Below are 21,343 nucleotides of genomic sequence, written 5' to 3'. Positions count from 1 at the left end.
ATTTCTGAGGATAAAACCCAAATGCAGAGACTTGAGGAATCAGTGGGAGATGAGAATTGAGACATGATATGAAGATGGCTCTTTGGAAAAGCTTGGCTGTGATGGAAGGTAGAATTAGGCAACCATGGGGATATGGAGTTCAAGGAAAGTTGTTAATGCACTGATGTTCTTTTTTTAAAAAAATTTATAAAATAGAAATATTGATAAGACAAGGATAAGAAGGATACAGTTTCACAAAATTCCCACCAGAACTCTGTATCCCATCCCCTCCCTTGAAAGCTTTTCTATTCTTTATTTCTCTGGGAGCATGGACCCAGGGTCATTATGGGGTGTAGAAGGTGGAAGGTCTGGCTTCTGTAGTTGTTTCTCCACTGAACATGGGCATTGACAGGTCAATCCATAGCCTATCTCTCTCTTTCCCTAGTGGAGTAGGGATCTGGAGAGGTGGGGCTCTAGGACCTCACACATGGTGAGGGACCCCACACATGGTGGGGTCGTCTGCCCAAGGAAGTCAGGTTGGCGTTATGGTAGTATCTGGAACTTGTTGTCTGGAAAAGCATTAAGATATAAAGCAGAACAAACAGTTAAATAATCAGGAACCTAAAGACAAGAATATTGCAGATGAGATTTGGGGTCTCCCATTTTGGAAAAAGCTAGTAGGTTTATTTTAGGTATATTCCAAGGAGCCCATGACTTTACTAGATTTTGCCTGAGTCTGACAGTTAACATGCACGTGGACCCAAGTTATTATCTGGGGAGATGGTGTCATAGTTGGAAAAAGGACTAGAAGGCTGGATTAGGGAAGAGTGTAGCTCCCAAATATGGGCAAAGTATATAAATACCATCAACTATGAACCCTATTGATTTTATCTGGGGCCCTGTGCTGATGTTCTTATGATGTGAAGATCCCAAACAGAAGTAGGAAGGAGAGAATGTTTCAGGAGAAAATAGGGTCATCATTATATCTCCCCGAGACAACACAATGGGGTATGGAGACACTGGTCTCTGCCAGGAAGAGGGACCACCATCTCATACTAGATGGAGAAAAACTAAAATGGTTGTAGGTGCAAATAGGCTTATAGATTGAACTGGAATGGTGGGGTTTCCCATACAATGTCTGTTTCTCTATGATGAATCAGTTAAGGTCATCCCTAACAATGAAAGAAATGGAATGGAGAGAAAATGGAGAAGGTATGAAACAATATACCAAGACTACAAGCAGAATTATGAATCTGGATAAGGTTGATGGACATAAGTCTTTAATGATGCTAATTTTTTAGTTGTATATAAATTCTTTATTATATAAGCAGGGAAATAAAACCAAAGCTGGAACCAAGGTCTCAAATGTTTTCATTTCATATAGCACTTACTATGATTGTGATAATAAGTGAGAATAATTTTTTCTTATACTTCCTTGATGAAAATAATGACCACTCTTTTGTCTTCATTGATTTAATTCCTCCATTTTATTCCCTGAATTAATGGACTAAGAATTGAAGGTGAGAAAGTTTTGCTGATGATGGGGGGGGGGGAACTTCATGGCCCAGAACAATGGCTTGGGAGAGGGAGTAAGGTTGTGTTGATGAGCATGATGTGCAAAGCAGCCTGGAGTTCAAGTCAGAGAAATCAGGTCATTTAATAAATAAATAAATAAATAAATAAATAAATGAAGGAAGGAAGGAAAACAAAACAAAAAAACAAAACGTGTGTTTCCAGCAGCATTCAAATTAAACACGACTTAGGACCAGACAGTTCTGGTACAGGAAGAGAGAGATCATGGGGCACAGAAGCAAGCCCAATTCTTTTTTTTTTAATTTTTTTATTATATTTATTTATTTTCCTTTTTGTTGCCCTTGTTATTTTTATTGTTGTTGTTGATGTCGTTGTTGGTTAGGACAGAGAGAAATGGAGAGAGGAGGGGAAGACAGAGGGGCAAGGAAAGATTCACCACCTGTGAAGCGACTCTGCAGGTGGGGAGCCAGCTGGGGCTAGAACCAGGATCCTTACTCCAGTCTTAGCGTTTTGCACCACTTGCGCTTAACCGTGCACTACCGCCCGACTCCCAGCAAGTCCAGTTCTACTGGGAATTGTTTATTTTTCAAAAACTTGTGAAGCCTTAACATTATTATCTATCAAGTGAGGAAACAGGATTAACTATAGGTTTGTGAGCTAGAAAAGGCACATGAAATTAGCAGAGTGCAGGATGGTAGCAGTTCAGGTTAAATATGAAGGCTACCACTCCTTTGGCAGTTGCACAGAATGTACTGCCCCTCTGCCTTAGATGTAGTCTGTCATTCTTTCCTCCTTTGTCCTGCCCAAATAGCCTTTCAGACTGTTTCTGGGCACCAGTGGGAACTAAGGTATCGTTACTGTGGAATAGCATTCACATATCAGCTTTCATTGCCCACAGTGCTTTGCTCTGGGATCTCTCCCTAACGTACTAAGAAACAGTAGTAGTTGTGTAATGCTGGACAAAGTTAAATGAAGCCATATCAGAACAGCACCATCATTGTGGTTTTAGAGGAGAATGAGGTCATGTTGAAGGCAGATGTGAAATGTAACAAGTTACTCAAATGATCTTCTCTGCTGAAATACAAACACTGGAAGAAGAGGGATATATATTTCTCAGAATTCTTTGCAATAGTAGCAACTAACATTTGCTGATATTTCATATATACACCTGTCCTAAGAGTATTAGTTGCACTAGTTTAACATTTATAGAAATCCTGAGAAGATGTTATCTCAGTTTAAGAAATGAGGAGACCAAGGTTTGGAGAGAAAATCCATACCATAGTTGTAAGACTTTATAACCACAAAGTTTATGTCCTTAGCTGCTGTCTCAATGGAAGCACACTATCCTGTGGAATTGCCTCACACCTCACAGTCTCCTTTACACCTGAACTCTCAGCCAACCCTCACCTTCAGATGCCTAATTTTTGTTCATTTTCAGATATAAAACATCTTTGTATCCAGGCAATATGGAAACACTGACAATCCTGAACAGTTCTCCCATGCCTGTGGAAGTATACTTCTGTTTTCAGAATGACATCAAAGCAAACACTTACTTCCTAGAACCTCTCAACATGACTCTGAAACCCCATGAGAAACAGGTATATTATTCAAAAGAACATGTGTATCCCTTTGATTATACCTGCACTATTCACAGTAGCCAACATGTGAAATCAACATATTTGTCCATCAAATGCCTATTAACATTTGATGGACATAAAGTAGCTATGATAGAAGTACTCAATAGAACACTAACTCTTCCACTAAAAAGGTCATTGTGTCTTTTGGGATAATAATTAACTATGGATAGAACTGGAGGTGATTATTACAAATGAAATAAGTAAAGAAGTAAAAGATAATTGACAGGCTTTCACTCACATGTGAAATAAATAACATAAAAATGGTATTAATAATAATAAACTGACTGTTAGATTCTGAAAATTATCAGAAAGAATGAGGAGGGGATGATCTCTTTGTATAATAGAACTGGAACTTTAATGATGGAAGTGAAGAGGTGTGTGTGTGTGTGTGTGTGTGTGTGTGTGTGTGTGTGTGTGTATAAGAGAGAAATTATAGTACAAAAAATCTTATAAATTGAAAACTGATATGAAGTCAGTTTTTTTTTTTAATTAAAGAAGAATGTAAAGTTACATGGGGGAAAAAATCCATCAGGGCAAGGCTTTCTTGGGAAAATTGAGGCCTTGGCATTCTTGCTCTAATTTACTTTGTTTCAACTCTTCCATCAGTTTCTGACTGTATGGGCCTACCCTACTGCAGTGGGGCTCTTTGAAGACAGCATTGTCTGCTGCATCAAGGAGAACCCAGAGCCAGCCATCTTCAAATTGTGCTGTCAGGGAATCCGCCCAGAACTAGAACTGGAACCCCGGCAATTGCATTTTGACCGGCTCTTGCTACACAGGTCAGGGTTCTGGATGACAGCAGAAGTGGGATGGAATTTTATTCTAGGGTAACCTGTTTATCCTGAGCTTCTTTCTCATTAATTTCCAGGATTTTTCACTGAAAGTCCAATATGCTGTCCATACCAGGATGGTTAATAACCATCTTTTTTTTTTTCATTTTATTGGATAGGACAGAGAAATATTGAGAGTAGAGGGGAGATAGAGAAGGAGAGAGACAGTGACACCTGTAGACCTGCTTCACCACTTGTGAAGCTTTCCCCCCTCAGGTGAGAAGCAGGAGCTCAAACCCAGATCCTTGCACAGGTCCTTGCACTTCATACTATGTGTGCTTAACTGGGTGTGCCACCAGCTGGCTCCTAATACCCTGTATTTCTTAATCATTGCCACCAGGCCCCACTTCCTGATAAATGCTGATCAGTCAGCCAAAGAATAATTAAGGTAGCCAGAAGTACTTTTTCTGATCTGTGATAATAAAGCAAAATCATTTGAAACTGAGTCTCCTCTGGTCTCTGTAGAAAAGAATACAAGGTGGTCCTTCTCCGCAATATCACACCTCTACCTGTAGCCTGGCGGATCACCAGCCTGGAACACCTGGGTGATGACTTCACCATGCCCCTGATGCAAGGAATCATCCCCCCCAGGGCTGAGTATAGCCTGCAAGTGCAGTTCCAGCCCTCCAAACCCATCAACATCAAGAAGGCAATTCGGTTGGAGGTAAAACTTCTTACATCTTCTAGATTGTTCATCAAAATGTATGCACATTGGGCTTCCTCACACAGACATGCACTCCACTAAGATAAGCCTCCCTGTGGGAGTATGGATCAACCTGTCAACGTCCATGTTCAGCGGAGAAGCAATTACAGAAGCCAGACCTTCCACTTTCTGCATCCCACAATGACCTTGGGTTCATGCTCCCAGAGGGTTAAAGAATAGGAAAGCTATCAAGGGGGAGAATGGGATACGAAGTTCTGGTGGTGGGAATTGTATGGAGTTGTACCCCTCTTATCATATGGTTTTGTCAGTGTTTCCTTTTTGTAAATAATAATAATAATAAAAGGTACAATAGAAAAAAAAAAAGATAGGCCTCCCTGTCACATGCTCGAGTCTGCTCTCCATTAGACCATTCCCAATTCACAATATCTTGTTCTGCACAAAACTATTAACTTCATATTGGAGACAGTTTTGTTCGTTGTTGATGTCACAGTGCCATGAACAGAGCAGTCAGTCGGTGTGGAGTAAGTAAATGAATAGACGGTGTTAACATGAGGTAAGAATGAGATTTCTCATTTCACACTCTCAAGCCCAGTCACCCTCCCCCCTTTTTTTAAATTAGTGATTTTATAATTATTGACAAGATTGTGGGATAAGAGGGGTACAATTCCATACAATTCCCACCACCAGAGTTCAATATCCCCTCCCCTCCATTGGAAGGTTCCCTATTCTTTATCCCTCTGAGAATATAGACCAAAGATCTTTATGGGAGCAAAAGGTGGAAGGTCTGGCTTCTGTAATTGCTTCTCTGCTGGACATGGGCGTTGACAGGTCAATTCATACCCCCAGCCAAACAGTGAACTCTTAAGCATGAGGTCCTGATAGCACAATTCTCTGGTTCCCTCTTCTTTCCCTCTTCCTCTCCTCTTTCTTCATTAGTAGAAGAATAATTTTCTTATTTTACTTATTTTTTGGATAGAGAGAGAAATAATCCAGAAGGAAAGGAAAGAAAGACACATGTAGCACTGCTTCACTGCTTGTGAAGCTTAGCACGTGGGGACCAGAGGCTTGAACCCAGATCCTTGAATATTAGAACATGAGCACTTAACTAGGTGTACCACCACCTGGTCCCTAAAAGAATAAATTTTGTAAAAAATAATAAAAATAATCCTCTGCAGGTGCATTCACCCTGTCTTCTGCCCTTCAGCACACTTACCCCTTTCTGACATCACTTTCTTACTTGAACTTCATTGGGACAAGAGCTCCCCTGACTTGTTCATCATCTGCATTGGTCTACAAAGTGTTGTTGTAACAAATGACCACACACTAAGTGATTTAAACAACAGACACTTGCTTAGAGTTTAGGGGAACAGAAGTCTGAAGTCAAAGTATATCCAAAACCTATAGGGGAGAATCCTTTCCATCTCTTCCAGTTCCAGTGTCATTGATTTTACCCTCTTTTCCCCATAATCCAGTATGACTTCATGTGGTTATTATTAGCTTTAGTACATCTGCAGATATATTTTTCACAAGTAAAGTCACATTTATAAGTTTCAGGGGTTAAGACTTGGATGTATACTTTTGGGAACAACTGTTCACTCCACAACCCTATTGTTTCCCCAGAATTTAGGCCTGGGTGTTCAAGGCATTCAGTAGAATCAGTAAAATGAAGGAGTAAATGTCACTAAGTTTCAATATTTTTATAACTTCTGTAACAATCAAGGAGTATCCATATGTCTCTTTGAATTCTTCTGGGAACAGAAAACTGACCGTTACTTTGAGTTAGCTTGATATTCTTTTGATCGGGTCTTTTAATTCTCCTTTGAATTTCCATTTCTCCCAGCTACTTATACACTTTAATCTTGGTATTTGTTTGTTTTGTTTTGTTTAGTCTTGTTTTTTCTGTTAAGACCAGGGTTATTGCTAGGGCTTAATGTCTGTATGACAAATATACTGCTTCTGGTGGATATATATGAGAGAGGATTGAGAAGTTGAGAGGAGAGGGATAGATAGTGGGATAGAGAGAGAGAGAGAGACACCTGCAATACTTTTTCACCACTCATGAAGCTTCCTCCCTGCAAGTGGGGACCAGGGTCTTGAACTAGGTCCTTGCACATGGACATTAATCTTAATTCTGACCTCTCTGATTGCCTACCCATGATAACCTTGCAGAGAATTGAAAACAGATACTGATGAAGTCATTTGATCCACAAATGTGTATAAAGCACAGAAGTTTCTACATAAACATAGATGTCTGCATTATGAACCTAGGCCATATGACTGGTATAGGACTCCAGCTTTGTGAACTTGACTCTTCAGTGATTGTATCAGGGAGCGTCTAGTGATTCCCAGGGTGAGGAAGTGAGGTTGGGAAACAGGAAGCAAAAGAACACTGGGAGAGATCATCATGGCAACTATTAACCAGCTGGCATAGAAATATATGTAGCTTACAGTTGGTACAGCACCAGTGTGTTCCAGCCAAAACAGATACAGTGGTGCTTCCTCAAGGTAAGCTAAGGCTTCTCTTCCACATATTATATTCCTTCAATATCTACTTAAGAAAATGTCATATTATCCAGTGTTTTCCAGGTTTCTACTGAAGAATTCTCTTGCCTTGACAGGTTTTGGATGCAGACAATATTATTGGTGTTGTGCAGATTGAAAACATCCTGTTATTTGCAGAGGCTTATGACATTGCCCTGGACATCATCTTTCCCAAAGGTCTGTTGACCACTTCAAGAAAAGAGTATTTCAAAGTCATGTCTTGTAGCTTAGTACATTCCTTGTGTAGAGGAAGACTAGTCATTGTTGGCAAAGAGGATGGGATGGGATAGAATGGGATAGTAGGGGGTCGGGCGGTGGCACAGTGGGTTAAGCGTATATGGCGCAAAATGCAGGGACAGGCTTAAGGATCCCGGTTCGAGCCCCCAGCTCCCCACCTGCAGGAGAGTTGCTTCACAGGCGATGAAGCAGGTCTGCAGGTGTCTGTCTTTCTCTCCCCTTCTCTGTCTTCACCTCCTCTCTCCATTTCTCTCTGTCCTGTCCAACAACAAACAACATCAACAATGGCAATAATAATAACCACAACGAGGCTACAACAACAAGAGCAACAAAAAGGGGGGAAAATGGCCTCCAGGAGTGATGGATTCATGGTACAGGCACCGAGCCCAGCAATAACCCTGGAAGAAAAAAAAAATGGGATAGTAATACAAGTCCTAGAGTGATATTAGCAACTACAAATCTTGATTTTTCTAAATAGAGATGATAAACAGGGGCCAAAAATACAAAATTTGCAGGACTCTTTCCTCAAAAGTAATCTCAGTGTAAGTACCTATATTGGTTTTCTTTTTTTTAAGTTTTTTATTAATTTTTAAAAATTTTTATTATATTTATCTATTTGTTGACAAAAACTGCCAGAAACAGAGAGGAAGGGGGAAATAAAGAGATTCATCTGCAGCACTGCTTCACCGCTCTTAAAGTTCCCCCTTCCAGGTGGGAACTGAGGGCTTGAACCTGGGTCCATATGTACTGTAATGTATGCACTCAACCAGCACACCACCACTCTCCCCCCACTCCCCTGTATTAATTTTCCATAATTACTATAATAAATTAATCATAAATTTTATTACTTAAAACAATACAAGTTTATTATCTTACAGTTCTGACATCCAAAATGAATCTCACTTGGCTAAAATCAAAGTGTTGACAGAGTGTATTCCTCTCTGGAAACTCTAGAAGATAACCCTTTCCCTGCTTTCTCCAGTTGCCGGAATGCACCCACTGTCCTTAACTCTTAGTCTCTTTCTTCCATCTTCAGAGATAACAATGTTAAGCCCTTCTCATACCACAATCTCTTGGGTTCTCCCACCTCTGTCTCATTCTTCTACCGCCAAAGAACCCATGTGATTACATTATGCCCTGAATAATCTAAGGTAGACCCCCTATTTTAAATTCAGATGATTAACAACCCTGATTCCATTGGATACCATAAATCCCCTTTGTATGTAAGTAGTATGTTCATAGGTTCCAGGGATTAGGACATGAACATATTTTTTTAAAAGAGGTAGAGTTATTTTGCTACCCAACTGTCAAACTCCCAGGTTAGAGTTCTTTACAGTCCTCTCTCTTTCTCTCTCCTTTTAATTTATTTAATAATGATCGACAAAACTGTAGGATAAGAGGGGTACAAATCCACACAATTCCCACCACCAGAGTTCCACATCCCATCCCCTCCATTGGAAGTTTTCCTTTTCTTTATCCCTCTGGGATCATGGAGCCAGGGTCATTATGGGGTGCAGAAGGTGGGAGGTCTGGCTTCTGTAATTGCTTCTCTGCTGAACATTGATGTTGGCAGGTCAGTCCATATTCACAGCCTGTTTCTATCTTTCCCAAGTGGGGCAGGACTCTGGAGAGGTGGGGTTGCAGGACACACTAGTGAGGTTATCTGCCTAGGCAAGTCAGGTTACAGCCCTCTCTTACTCCTCCTTTCCCCAGTAGGTCTGCTTCTCAGCAAAATTCACCAGATAATACAGCTACATGTCTGCCTAGATGCCATTAAGTCTGTTAACAGGGATATTTATTACAGCACTATTCATAGTAATGGAAGATTAAAAATAACAATGCTTCTTGATAATGAAACAGTATCACTATTGAAATAGTATTGTAAATTATGGGTACCCATATCATAATATATTATTTAACCATTAGAACCACATGTGAAGGGATTTTAACTATGTGGGGAAATTCTTATTATGTAATGCTAAGAAAGACAATAATATTTTATAGGTAATATCACAACTATATATATTATACACTCAATACGTTTTTCCAATAATAGAAGGTTTTCCTTTTTTTTTTCCCAGGGTTATCTCTAGGGCTCAGTGCCTGCATGTGGACCCAAGGTCTTGAGCCCAGGTCGATGGTAACTTATGTGCTTTACCAGTTGTGCTACCACCTGGCCCCTAATACTAGAAATTTAAGTTAGGAAGAAACATGGAAGAAAGAACAGTGGCTCTGGAATGGAGACTGTCATAAAAAAAGAAAGGCTCTTGGGAGTGGTGGAATCATATTGCAGGCACCAAGCCCAAGTGATAACCTTAATGGGGCGGGGGGGAATCAATTAAAAAGAACCTCTTCAAGCCATGGTGCTTTCAGAAAGCAAACTCTCTCATTTTGTCATCATGGGTTTTCCATGTAAAGTTCAGTAGGCAATTCCCTTATTTTCCACTCCCACCACTCCTTCCCACTCTGGTCCCTAACCTTTGCAGGAGCCGAAGGTGGCCTTGATTTTGGGGTCGTCAAGGTTATGGAGGAGGTGAAACAATCTTTGCAACTGAAGAACCGTGGGAAATATGAGATCATGTTCAGGTAACCTGAAAACCATTGGGCACTGGCTCATCTACTTGCACTCATGGAGGAATGAGTGTTGTCTAGGAGATGAAAGAATGAAAAGGAAGGAAGGAAGGAAGGAAGGAAGGAAGGAAGGAAGGAAGGAAGGGAGGGAGGGAGGGAAGCAAGGAGGGAGGGAGGCAAGGAGGGAGGGAGGGAGGGAGGATAGGAGGATAAATCAAGGAAATCATTAGAACCATATCAGGTAACCTGAAAACCACTGGGCACTGGCTCATCTACTTCCACTCATGGAGGAATGAGTGTTGTTTGGGAGATGAAAGAAAGGAAAGAAGGAAAGGAGGAAGGAAGGAAGGAAGGAAGGAAGGAAGGAAGGAAGGGAGGAAGGGAGGAAGGGAGGATAAATCCAGGAAATCATTAGAACCATATCTGCTTTTAGCCTCTCAACTTTAGGCGAATGGAATTCCACCTACTGAGAGAGCAGAAAGTGCCACATTTCTCTCAACTCCATGGCCCCTTGGATGCACTTAGGGCTAGAGGTTTGCGGTGAGGAAAAGACTCAGGGGCAGTTGAAAGGAAGAGATATATTAGAGTAGGGGAATGTCCTGGGTAGGGGAGACACTAGAGATAGAAGGAGGTCAATAAGACTCCTGCCTTCTTTTAGCCTCCTTTTTCATAGATTGGCCTCCAGCAAAGATTTCATTTGAAGACCTTTCTTTTGAATTTTAAGAGTCACTGTATAATTAAATCCATATGGCAACCTGGTGGGCTAGAGCCTTAGTTTATACTCATCTTTAAAAATTAAAAATGAAAATGAAGGGGCCAACTGATGACTCTCTGGGTAGAGTGCACAGTTTACCATACTCCAGGATCCAGGTTTTAACCCCTGTTCACTGCATGGGAGGATCTGTACAGGGGAAGCTTCACAAGTACAGTACTGTGGTATCTCTTCTTTGACTCTCCCTCTCCCTTTCTGTTTCTTATCCTCTATCTAAAAAGCAAATAAAAAGAGTCTTCCAGAATGAGAGGAATTGTGCAGCTATGGAACCCCAGTAACTCCTTGGTGGAGAGGAAAAGATGGGTTTGAGTGATTGTCCAGGGGAGAAGAGATTGCTCAGGCAGGATCATGTTCAGGCAGGAACATCCAGGGCCACTCGGGGTGTTTGTTTGTTTGTTTGTTTGTTTGGTGTCCTCTCCTTTTTTCTTCCTTTCTTTCCTTTCTTTTTCTTTTCTTTCTTTCTTTCTTTTTTTTTTTGAGAGAGGGCAGAGAAGCAGAGGGTTAGTAAAAGATATCATCGTGGGAGTCGGGCGGTAGCGCAGCAGGTTAAGCACATGTGGTGTGAAGCACAAGGACCAGTGTAAGGATCCCGGTTCAAGCCCCCGGCTCCCCACCTGCAGGGGAGTTACTTTACAAGCGGTGAAGCAGGTCTGCAGGTGTCTGTCTTTCTCTCCCCCTCTCTGTGCGAAGCGCAAGAATTGGCGTAAGGATCCTGGTTCGAGCCCCCGGCTCCCCACCTGCAGAGGAGTCACTTCACAAGCGGTGAAGCAGGTCTGCAGGTGTCTGTCTTTCTCTCCCCCTCTCTGTGCGAAGCGCAAGGATTGGCGTAAGGATCCTGGTTCGATCCCCTGGCTCCCCACCTGCAGAGGAGTCACTTCACAAGCGGTGAAGCAGGTCTGCAGGTGTCTGTCTTTCTCTCCCCCTCTCTGTGCGAAGCGCAAGGATCGGCGTAAGGATCCTGGTTCGAGCCCCCGGCTCCCCACCTGCAGAGGAGTCACTTCACAAGCGGTAAAGCAGGTCTGCAGGTGTCTCTCTTTCTCTCCCCCTCTCTGTCTTCCCCTCCTCTCTCCATTTCTCTCTGTCCTATCCAACAACAACGACATCAATAATAACTACAACAATAAAACAGCAAGGGCAACAAAAGGGAATAAATAAATATTTTTTAAAAAAGATAGCCTTGTACTGAACTTTCTTTTAGTGTGGTGCAGGGCTCAAGCCTGAGTCGAATACATGACAAAACAGCACACTATCCAAGTGACTGATTCTTTGATCTAGTCACTCTATTTCTCTTTTTTTTTCTTTTTCTTTTCTTTATAAAAAGGAAATGCTGACAAAACCATAGGATAAGAGGGGTACATCTCCACACAATTCCCACCACCAGAACTCCGTGTCCCATCCTCTCCCTTGATAGCTTTCCTATTCTTTAACCCTCTGGGAGTATGGACCCAAGGTCATTGTGGAATGCAGAAGGTGGAGGGTCTGGCTTCTGTAATTGCTTCCCCGCTGAACATGGGCGTTGACAGGTCAATCTATACTCCCAGCCTGCCTCTTGCTTTCCCTAGTGGGGTGGGGTTCTGGGGAAATGAGGTTCTTTGCCTCATAAAAAATAATAGTTGATAGGGAGGCTTCCTCCTAGCAGACTAGGGAGAAATTCAGTATATTTATGATTGTTTTATGTCAGCTAAAAAAGTGCTGGAATGAAAGATACCTCAATACCACCATCAGTTAGAACTGAAACTTGAAATAAATGAATATAAATAAGAGCAATCCTTGAAGAAAGCCAGTGTCACTGTGGAGTCAGTGCTGAATGGATAATTGCTTCACATCAGATAGGGTGTTAGCTCAGCTTTTTTTAGGTTGCATGGACCAGTTACCTTCAGGTCGGCTAGGTGATCAGGGGTTCTTTGAAGGGATGCCAGGGAGGTAAGGAAGTGCAGTCTCCCTCAGTAGAGCCACCAGGTCTTCTACAGAAAAATAGCATTTTGAACTGTGTTTGGTGTATTGCACCAAAATAAAGGACTCTGGGGAGGGGAGGGGACAGTGTTTTTCAGACACCTATCATGGTAAGAAATTTTACCTACTATCAACAGTTGTACTTATTGTAAACCATTCATACCCCTAATAAAAAGGAAGGGGAAAATGGCATTTGGGTTCCCACAGCAACTCCAATGTCTTGCTTCAACTTAAGTTTCTTGTTCTTGTTCTACTCCTGCTATCATTTTCATGAGTTAGCTACTTTCTGAGGCCACCTGGAGATTCCCACCTCACCCTAAGTGAGTCACAGCCTCTCTTCCTGAGCACCTCTATTCCATGGCTTCTACACTCCTCTCATCTCTTGCTTTCCTTAGACACCCTGATTTCTGTATCACTGTTTCTTCTGTGTGGGGTTAATTCAGTCTCAGAGAGGGGAGAGGAGCAAGAAAAGGAAGAGAAGGAGAGGAGGAGGGGAAGAGGGAGAGGGAGAGGGAGGGAAAGAAAAATTTAGTTGCTCCTTTTTTTTAAATAGAGAATTTTTATTTATTTCCTTTTTGTTGCCTTTGGGTTTTTTTTAATTGTTGCTGTTATTGATGTCGTCAATATTGTATTGGATACGACAAAAAGAAATGGAGAAAGGAGGGGAAGACAGAGAGGAGGAGAGAAAGGCAGACACCTGCAGATCTGCTTTGCCGCCTGTGAAGCGATTCCCCTGCAGGTGGGGAGCTGGGGGCTCGAACTGGGATCCTTAAGCTGGTCCTTGCACTTTGCACCACATGTGCTTAACCTGCTGCACTACTGCCTGATTCCCACTTAGTTGCTCCTTATCTAGCATCAGTGAATGTCTCTGTTACACAGATCTTCTGCAAGGCAGCCTCTTGACCATGCATCAGAGTAGCACTGTCTCTAGCCCTGTCAATCCCAGCCATTAGGGAGTGGTCACAGCAGACCAGGCACAGTGAGTGAGGTAGTTAAACAGGGCCAAATACATGGAAAGTATTTAGCAGTCTAGATTCCCCTCTCTCAGATCTTGGGTGACTTAAACTAACTTTATGCTTTTGTCTTTCAGCTTTTCTGTGGACTCCGTAGGGATGTCAACAGCCAATATAAATTCTATGATCTCAGTCCAACCCAAAAGAGGTAATCTGACTGTAATGGAAAAACCCTCAGCGGTTCAAGTATTCTTTCGTGCAAAAAAGGAAGTGAAGATTGAGAACCAGTCAATTCTGCGCTGTCACGTAAGGGATCTACTCAGTGACAGGACTATGAATTTCTTTATTATTATTATTATCATTAATAGTAGTAGTAGTAGTGATTTAATAATGATTAAGCAGGAGTACAGTTCCACTCATTTTCCACCACCAGAGTTCTGTGTCCCCTCCCCTCCATTGGAAGCTTTCCTATTCTTTATCCCTCTCTGGGAGTATGGACCAAAATTCTTTATGGGGTGCAGAAGATGGGAGTTCTGGGTCCTATAATTGCTTTTCCACTGGACATGTACATTGGCAGGTCAACTCATACCCCAAGCATAATTCTGTCTTTCCCTAGAGGGGTACGGCTCTGGAGAGGTAAGACTTTATGACACATTGATGAAGTTGTCTGCTGGAGGAGGTCAGAATGGCATCATGGTGTCTGCAACTTGGTGGCTGAGAGGCTGTAAGATATAAAGCAAATTATTCAATAAACAAGAACATAAAGATAGAAACAGAGAAGATGAAACTAGGGTTCTTTATGTGTACAGATGCTAGGAAGTCTATTTTAGGTATGTTCCACATGGTTCATTACTTTAGTAATTTTTGCCTGAGCCCAATAGCTAACGTGAAGGTGGACTATAAGTATTGTCTGGAAGATGGTGTCAGAATTGAAAATAGGACTGGAAAGCTGGGTTAAGGCAGAAAGTATCTCCTAAACATGAGAAGAGTATATAAATACTATTAATTGTTAACCTCATCAACCTGACCTAGGGCCCATATCTATTCATATTTAGCACAGGAACCTGTGTGACCTCTGAGTCCCTGTCAGTTTGAGCTCACGTTCCATGGTCACAGCCAGGAACATTCTGGGCTGCACTAATTTCAGGACCAGTCTTCCTTGAGTGGCTTAGTAGGTTAACCCAGCCTCCTTTCAGAGAGTGGGAGATGGGCAGACCTCGGTGGCAACTGGGTAATATCTACCAGGATGTGATCCTCAACCAGCAAGCCTAGGTAGTTCAGGTGGGACGTGTGCAGAGTCCCCAGAAATGAAACATGCCAAAGAAAAAGTACGGCCCCTGATCTTTACAGAAGCCCAGAGACAAGAAAGCTAAGTTCAGTTGTCAAGTTCAAATGATGAGAAAATGAAAATAGCAGGTAGGCAAAGTTGCTTTGTGTTGCTTCGTGTTACAGAGATGGTGCATAGTAAGCTTTATGTTTGTGTTTGTTTATAAGAATATTGTTGATGAAGTGGTACAGAGAAAATTAAATGGGGGCCAGGTGGTGGCACACGCGGTTAAGTGCACATGGTATGAAGAACAAGGACCTGTGCAGGGATTCGGGTTTGAGCCCCCATTCCCAACCTGCAAGGGGAAGCTTCAGGAGCAGCGAAGCAGGTCTGCAGTTATCTTTCTCTCTCTCTCTCCCTCACTATCTTCCCTCCCTTCTCAGTTTATCTCTGTCCTATCCAATAAAATGGAAAAAAGATGGGGGGCAGGTGGTGGTGCACCTGGTTGAGCACACATGTTACAGTGCACAAGGACCCAGGTTCAAGCCCGCAGCCCCCACCTGCAGGGGTAAAGCTTTACAAGTGGTGAAGCAGGGCTGCAGGTGTCTCGCTGTCTCTCACCCTCTATATCTCCCTATTCCCTCTTGATTTCTGACTGTCTCTATCCAATAAATTAATTAAAATAATGAAATTTTTTTTAAAAAAAAGGGCCGACAGGAGCAGTGGATTTGTAGTGCAGGCACTGAGCTCCAGCAATAATCCTGGAAGCAAAAAATAAGTAAAATAAAAATTATAAATGAATAAATAAATAAGAGAAGATGAAGAACTCAGTGATTCCTGTCAATGATAAGAATGGAGATTTAAGTAAACAGTTATGATAATTGTGAAGTTAAGCTGATGGCAAACTAACATCTTCCCAATCCTTCTTCCCTTTGCAGATTATTGAGTCCAATGCGGTGGAAGGAAGTGAAATCATCGCCAGCATCCCCATTAAGTTTTCTGTGAATGCTGTGTACTCCAAATACAGTATCACCCCCTCTTCCATCATTAATTTTGGGGCTTTGATCTGTGGCACTCGTAAAAGTAGCACTTTCTCCATAGAAAATCAAGGTGTTACTGACTTCAAGTTTTCCCTTTATAGACTGACAGGAGAGATTCCCATGCATCAAAAAACAAAGTAAGACAAAATATTTAACTCATGCCATTCCCTAGTTAATGTATGCTTTATATTTTACATAAGAGCCTCTGTGTACTTTATATAAATTCACCTAATTCCCTTTAGTGGTTAGGGGAGTTCCCTAAGGTTTGAAAATGGCTCATTCGGGAGTCAAGCATAGTGCAGCAGGTTAAGTGCACATGGTGCAAAGCACAAGGACCAGCATAAGGATCCCGGTTCAAGCCCCCGGCTCCCCATCTGCAGGGGAGTCGCTTCACAGGCGGTGACGCAAGTCTGCAGGTGTCTAACTTTCTCTCCCCCTCTGTCTTCCCCTTCTCTCTCCATTAAACAACAATAACTACAACAATAAAACAAGGGAAACAAAAGGGAATAAATAAATAAAGTCAAGTGACCATTTAAAATAAAAAAAAAAAAAAGAAAATGGCTCATTCAAGATAATGCAGGAAATTACAAATAGATCTCAGTTTTGAACCCTTATCACTGGACTCTAGGTTTCCCACATTTTCTAACTATAGTCAAATTATGATATATTTCAACTGAACAAATGTTAGGTCCTCTGCTTGATATTGTGTATATTGTCCTGGAAGTTTAGTGTTATAAGGCTTACAAGTAATTCTTTGTTTTATGATTCTTAGGATGTCTAGGAGCCCTTACAACAAGCTAAACCAAAATAAATCATAGCTGTATCTATCTCATCGTGGGAAGTGGCAGAGTCCCCCAGAAATGTGGATTGGTAACATCATGATGATGTCTTAGTCTTTTATTTTTTGCCACCAGGGTTATTGCTTGGACTAGGTATCTATACAACTCCACAGTTCCTGGAGGCCTTTTTTTTTTTTTTTCTTTCCTCTTCATAGAGAATGAGAAACAAAGATAATAAAGGGAAAAGGAGAGAAAGACAGAGAGACACATGCAGTACTGCTCCACCATTTGCAAAGTTTTCCCCAACCTGCAGGTGAGGACTGGGGACTTGAACTCAGGTCCTTGCATATGGTAATATGTGTGTGCTACCAGGTAAGCCTCCATCCAGTCATTTTTACCTTCTACCCATGAAGAGACTTTATCTCAACAACTAGACTAACAGTTGTTTTGACAATAAAACTATATATTTTTCAAAAGGTGACTCACCAAAACAGTTTACCTTCTTGACCATTTTGACTTTTATTTGATATTGCTACTATTACTGCTATTATATAGTAAGACAATTATTACACATTACATTTGTCAAATTGGGAGGATTTTATCAATTCATAAGGTGCTTCTCTTTCTTTTTAAAAAATATTTATTTATTCATTTATTTATTTTATAGAGACATAGAGAAATTAAGGGGAGGATAATAATAGTAAGGGAAAGAAGGGAGTCAGGCGGTAGTGCAGCAGGTTAAGCACAGGTGGCGCGAAGCACAAGGGGCCAGCATAAGGATCCCAGTTGGAGCCCCCGGCTCCCCACCTGCAGGGGAGTCACTTCACAGGCAGTGAAGCAGGTCTGCCGGTGTCTATCTTTCTCTCCCCCTCTCTGTCTTCCCCTCCTCTCTCCATTTCTCTCTGTCCTATCTAACAATGTCGACATCAATAACAACAACAATAATAACTGCAACAATAAAACAACAAGGGCAACAAAAGGGAAAATAAATATTTTAAAATTAAAAAAAGATAGGGAAAGAGAAAGAGTCCCTTGTAGCACTGCTTCACTGCTTGTGCAGCCTCCTTCCTATAGGTGGGGAGCAGGGACTTTGGACTTGTGTCCTAGTGCATGGTATCATGTTTGCACTCAACCAAGTGCACCACTGCCTAGCCCTCCTCCATGACTTTCTTCTTCTTTTTAAATGTTTTATTACCAGAGAACACTACTCAGCTCTGGTTTGTGGTATGTGGAGAATTGAACCTGGCATCTGTAGCCTCAGGCATGAGAGTGTCTCTGCATAACCATATGCCATCTACCCTGCCCCCTCCTTAACTTTTCTTTAAAGCATTTTTATTTTGTTTTATTTTATTTTTCTTAAATTGTTTGTTTCTTTCAATTAGTTAATTGGATAGAGACAGAGAGAAAGCAAGAGGGAAGGGGAAGAGAAAGAGGAAGAGACAGAGAGACACTTGCAGCCCTGCTTCACCTACTGTGAAGCTTCTCCCCTGTAGGTGGGGATCAGGGGCTTGAACCTAAGTCATTGCACATGGTAATAGTTTACTCAACCAAGTGTACCACCTCCCGACCCCCTGAATTTTTTTTTTTAAGATTTTATTTATTTATTTATTAATGAGAAAGATAGGAGGAGAGAGAAAGAACCAGACATCACTCTGGTACATGTGCTGCCAGGCATTGAACTCAGGACCTCATGCTTCAGAGTCCAATACTTTATCCACTATGCCATCTCCTGGACCACCTGAATTTCTAATTAACCATTACTTAGGTTTTTGTTGTTGTTGTTGTTGTTTTTTCCTCCTCCAGGGTTATTGCTGGGCTCGGTGCCTGCACCATGAATCCACCGCTCCTGGAGGCCATTTTTTTTTCCCCCTTTTGTTGCCCTTGTTGTAGCTTCGTTGTTATTATTATTGCCCTTGTTGACGCAATTTGTTGTTGGACAGGACAGAGAGAAATGGAAAGAGGAGGGGAAGACAGAGAAGGGGAGAGAAAGATAGACACCTGCAGACCTGCTTCACCGCCTATGAAGCGACTCCCCTGCAGGTGGGGAGCCGGGGGCTCGAACCGGGATCCTTACGCTGGTCCCTGCGCTTTGCGCCACATGCGCTTAACCCACTGCGCCACCGCCCGACCCCCTACTTAATTTTAAGTTGACTTCCTAATAACTTGTTAGACACCAGATGGAACTTTACATTGTAATTGTTGAATTGTTTTTGTGAATACCCTTTTATTTTGGCAAAGTTTAAACATATTAAGAAACTTTTAAATTGTCAAAAGTTTCTTCCTAACTTTAAGCCTTTTTTCTCATTTAATCCATAATCAATTTATTTATTATGACTATAATTTATATTTTAGTTTCAAATTTATTTTCATTTTCAGCTTTTCATTTTAGCATACACAAGTTCATGCAAGATATTCCAAAGGATTTTGGGCTTTGGTTGTTCTGGTCACTAAGCCAGTGAATGCTCAAGTATACATACATATTATAATGTGAACTGGCCCCTGGAAAAAATAATTATTGGATAAACTAGCTAAAAATGTAGTGAATGGTGGCCAAAACCTGTGTTTATGCTGTCACTTAAGCTAAGTCTTAAAAGTGCCATGACTATAAACATGAAGAAAAGGAACAGAACTTATTTAATCTAATTGCCATTTCATGTTTTTAACTGAGATTAGGTAAAACATTTGAAAACTACAAGTAGTATTCCAATGAACTCAAGTAGGCATTTAAAATTATTATTTTCTCTCTCTCACTTTCACTCTTACCCTTTCATTCTGTCTTTTTTGTAAGCTAGAGATAGAGAGAGAATGAGAGAAAACAGCCAGAAAGCTTTCTTCAATGCAATGGGGGCCAGATTCAAACTTTGGTTGTATCAGTACATGTCAGTGCAGCACACTCACACTATCCAACTAAGCTATTTTGCCAGCCCTAAAATTATTATTTTCATGAAGTAATTTTCAATGTACTTATGAATCATATTTAATAACTAGGCCTACTGTGGTTTCCTTACAATTATTAATTGAGTTTGGCAAATGATGAACAACCTGATTGTGTTATTACTCTGATGCTCTCTTAGACAAAGAAGGACTATTTCCCCATGCTTAGGAGAAGGGACCTTGAAAGCAGACAAATGGGTGATATTAATGTCACCTAAGGTGTGTGCTCTTGCTTTTTCATCAGAGGCAGCCATACTAGACATGCAAGATCACGGGAGAGTGAGAGCTTCAACAAGCATATCCTTTCTAAAGCAGCCAAGTTCTCTGAAATACTTCAGAAAGAATTACCACTCTCAAACCAGGTGAGCACACCTTTCCTTGTTTATGGAAACCTAGTAGTCATCTTCCAGTGAGTTCTGGTAGGATTTGAATTTATCATGACAGGAATACTATTTATATTGAACTCTCACTTTCATTTTAAGATAAGGAGTTATAACTTCTAATTTGGATTCTTCCCTTTGCTTTAAGCCTTCACTGACTCCTTATTGCCTTAAATTTATGTAATAGATAGATAGATAGATAGATAGATAGATAGATAGATAATGCATGCATGATTTCACCACTCCAGTCCACTTTTTTTTTTCACTCAAATAGAGAAAGAGAGGCAGTGATAGAGGAAAAGATACCACAATACTGAAGCTTTCTCTGTCGTCATAACAGGCACCCTACCTGATGCACTATCTCTCTTGTCCCTTAATTTTTTTAAATATTTATTTATTCATTCCCCTTTGTTGCCCTTGTTGTTTTATTGTTGTGGTTATTATTGTTATTTATGTCGTTGTTGGATAGGACAGAGAGAAATGGAGAGAGGAGGGGAAGACAGAGACGGGGAGAGAAAGACAGACACCTGCAGACCTGCTTCACCACCTGTGAAGTGACTCCCCTGCAGGTGGGGAGCTGGGGCCTTGAACCGGGATCCTTCCGCCAGTTCTTGCGCTTCGCGCCACGTGCACTTAACCCACTGCGCTACTGCACGACTCCCGTCCCTTAATTTCTTAATTAGGAATAATTTGTTTATGTAAAACAGAAGCCCACACAGAGCAGCTTAAATAAAAGGAAATTTAAACTTCTACTTCTAGTATGATGAAGTACATAAAATTTTCTCTACTCTTGCAAACTAAATGTAGACCTTTGAGGAAATAATTGTTTCATTCTATGATAGTTCTAAATTGATGTATGTTCATTAGAAACTGTACTTCAGATTTTGACTGTTGATCTTCTTCTAAGCTCATGATATATGGTAAGGTACTCTGTTAGAATGCTAAGTAATAGCAGAAAGTCTCAGCTCCCAGTCACAATTCCATCATGAAAATAAACAACTGATACTCCCTAGTGTGTTTTTACCAGATGGTCTTTTTTATATCATATAACTTATATATTATTATTTAGCAGTATTATTTAGCCATTAAGCAATTGTGGGAATATAATGAACACTGAAGATACTATATGGAGTGAAAAAAGTCAGACAGAGAAATACAAATACTGTATAATGTAGAACCTAAAGAAGTCAAACAAATAGAAATAAAATAGAGTAGTGGTTTCCAGAACCTTGGGGTGGTCAAAAAGTATTCACTTCCAAATATAAAATGAATA

General features: G+C 41.1%; 1 protein-coding gene across 1 annotated transcript in view; it reads left to right on the top strand.

Annotated features, from left to right (window-relative positions):
* HYDIN (HYDIN axonemal central pair apparatus protein) overlaps positions 1–21,343 on the top strand; it is a 477,232-nt gene that overhangs the window by 397,141 nt on the left and 58,748 nt on the right. The window contains exons 51-58 of the mRNA XM_060172033.1: positions 2,951–3,110; positions 3,756–3,928; positions 4,445–4,643; positions 7,262–7,361; positions 9,908–10,007; positions 13,808–13,976; positions 15,876–16,114; positions 19,935–20,052. Coding sequence (XP_060028016.1) covers positions 2,951–3,110; positions 3,756–3,928; positions 4,445–4,643; positions 7,262–7,361; positions 9,908–10,007; positions 13,808–13,976; positions 15,876–16,114; positions 19,935–20,052 — 1,258 coding nt within the window. The remainder of the gene's footprint in view (positions 1–2,950; positions 3,111–3,755; positions 3,929–4,444; positions 4,644–7,261; positions 7,362–9,907; positions 10,008–13,807; positions 13,977–15,875; positions 16,115–19,934; positions 20,053–21,343) is intronic.

The sequence above is a fragment of the Erinaceus europaeus genome, chromosome 2 (assembly GCF_950295315.1).
Source record: "Erinaceus europaeus chromosome 2, mEriEur2.1, whole genome shotgun sequence".
Lineage (NCBI taxonomy): Eukaryota > Metazoa > Chordata > Mammalia > Eulipotyphla > Erinaceidae > Erinaceus > Erinaceus europaeus.
Note: the sequence above shows the minus strand (reverse complement) of the source record. Positions and strands in the feature narration are given on the sequence as shown.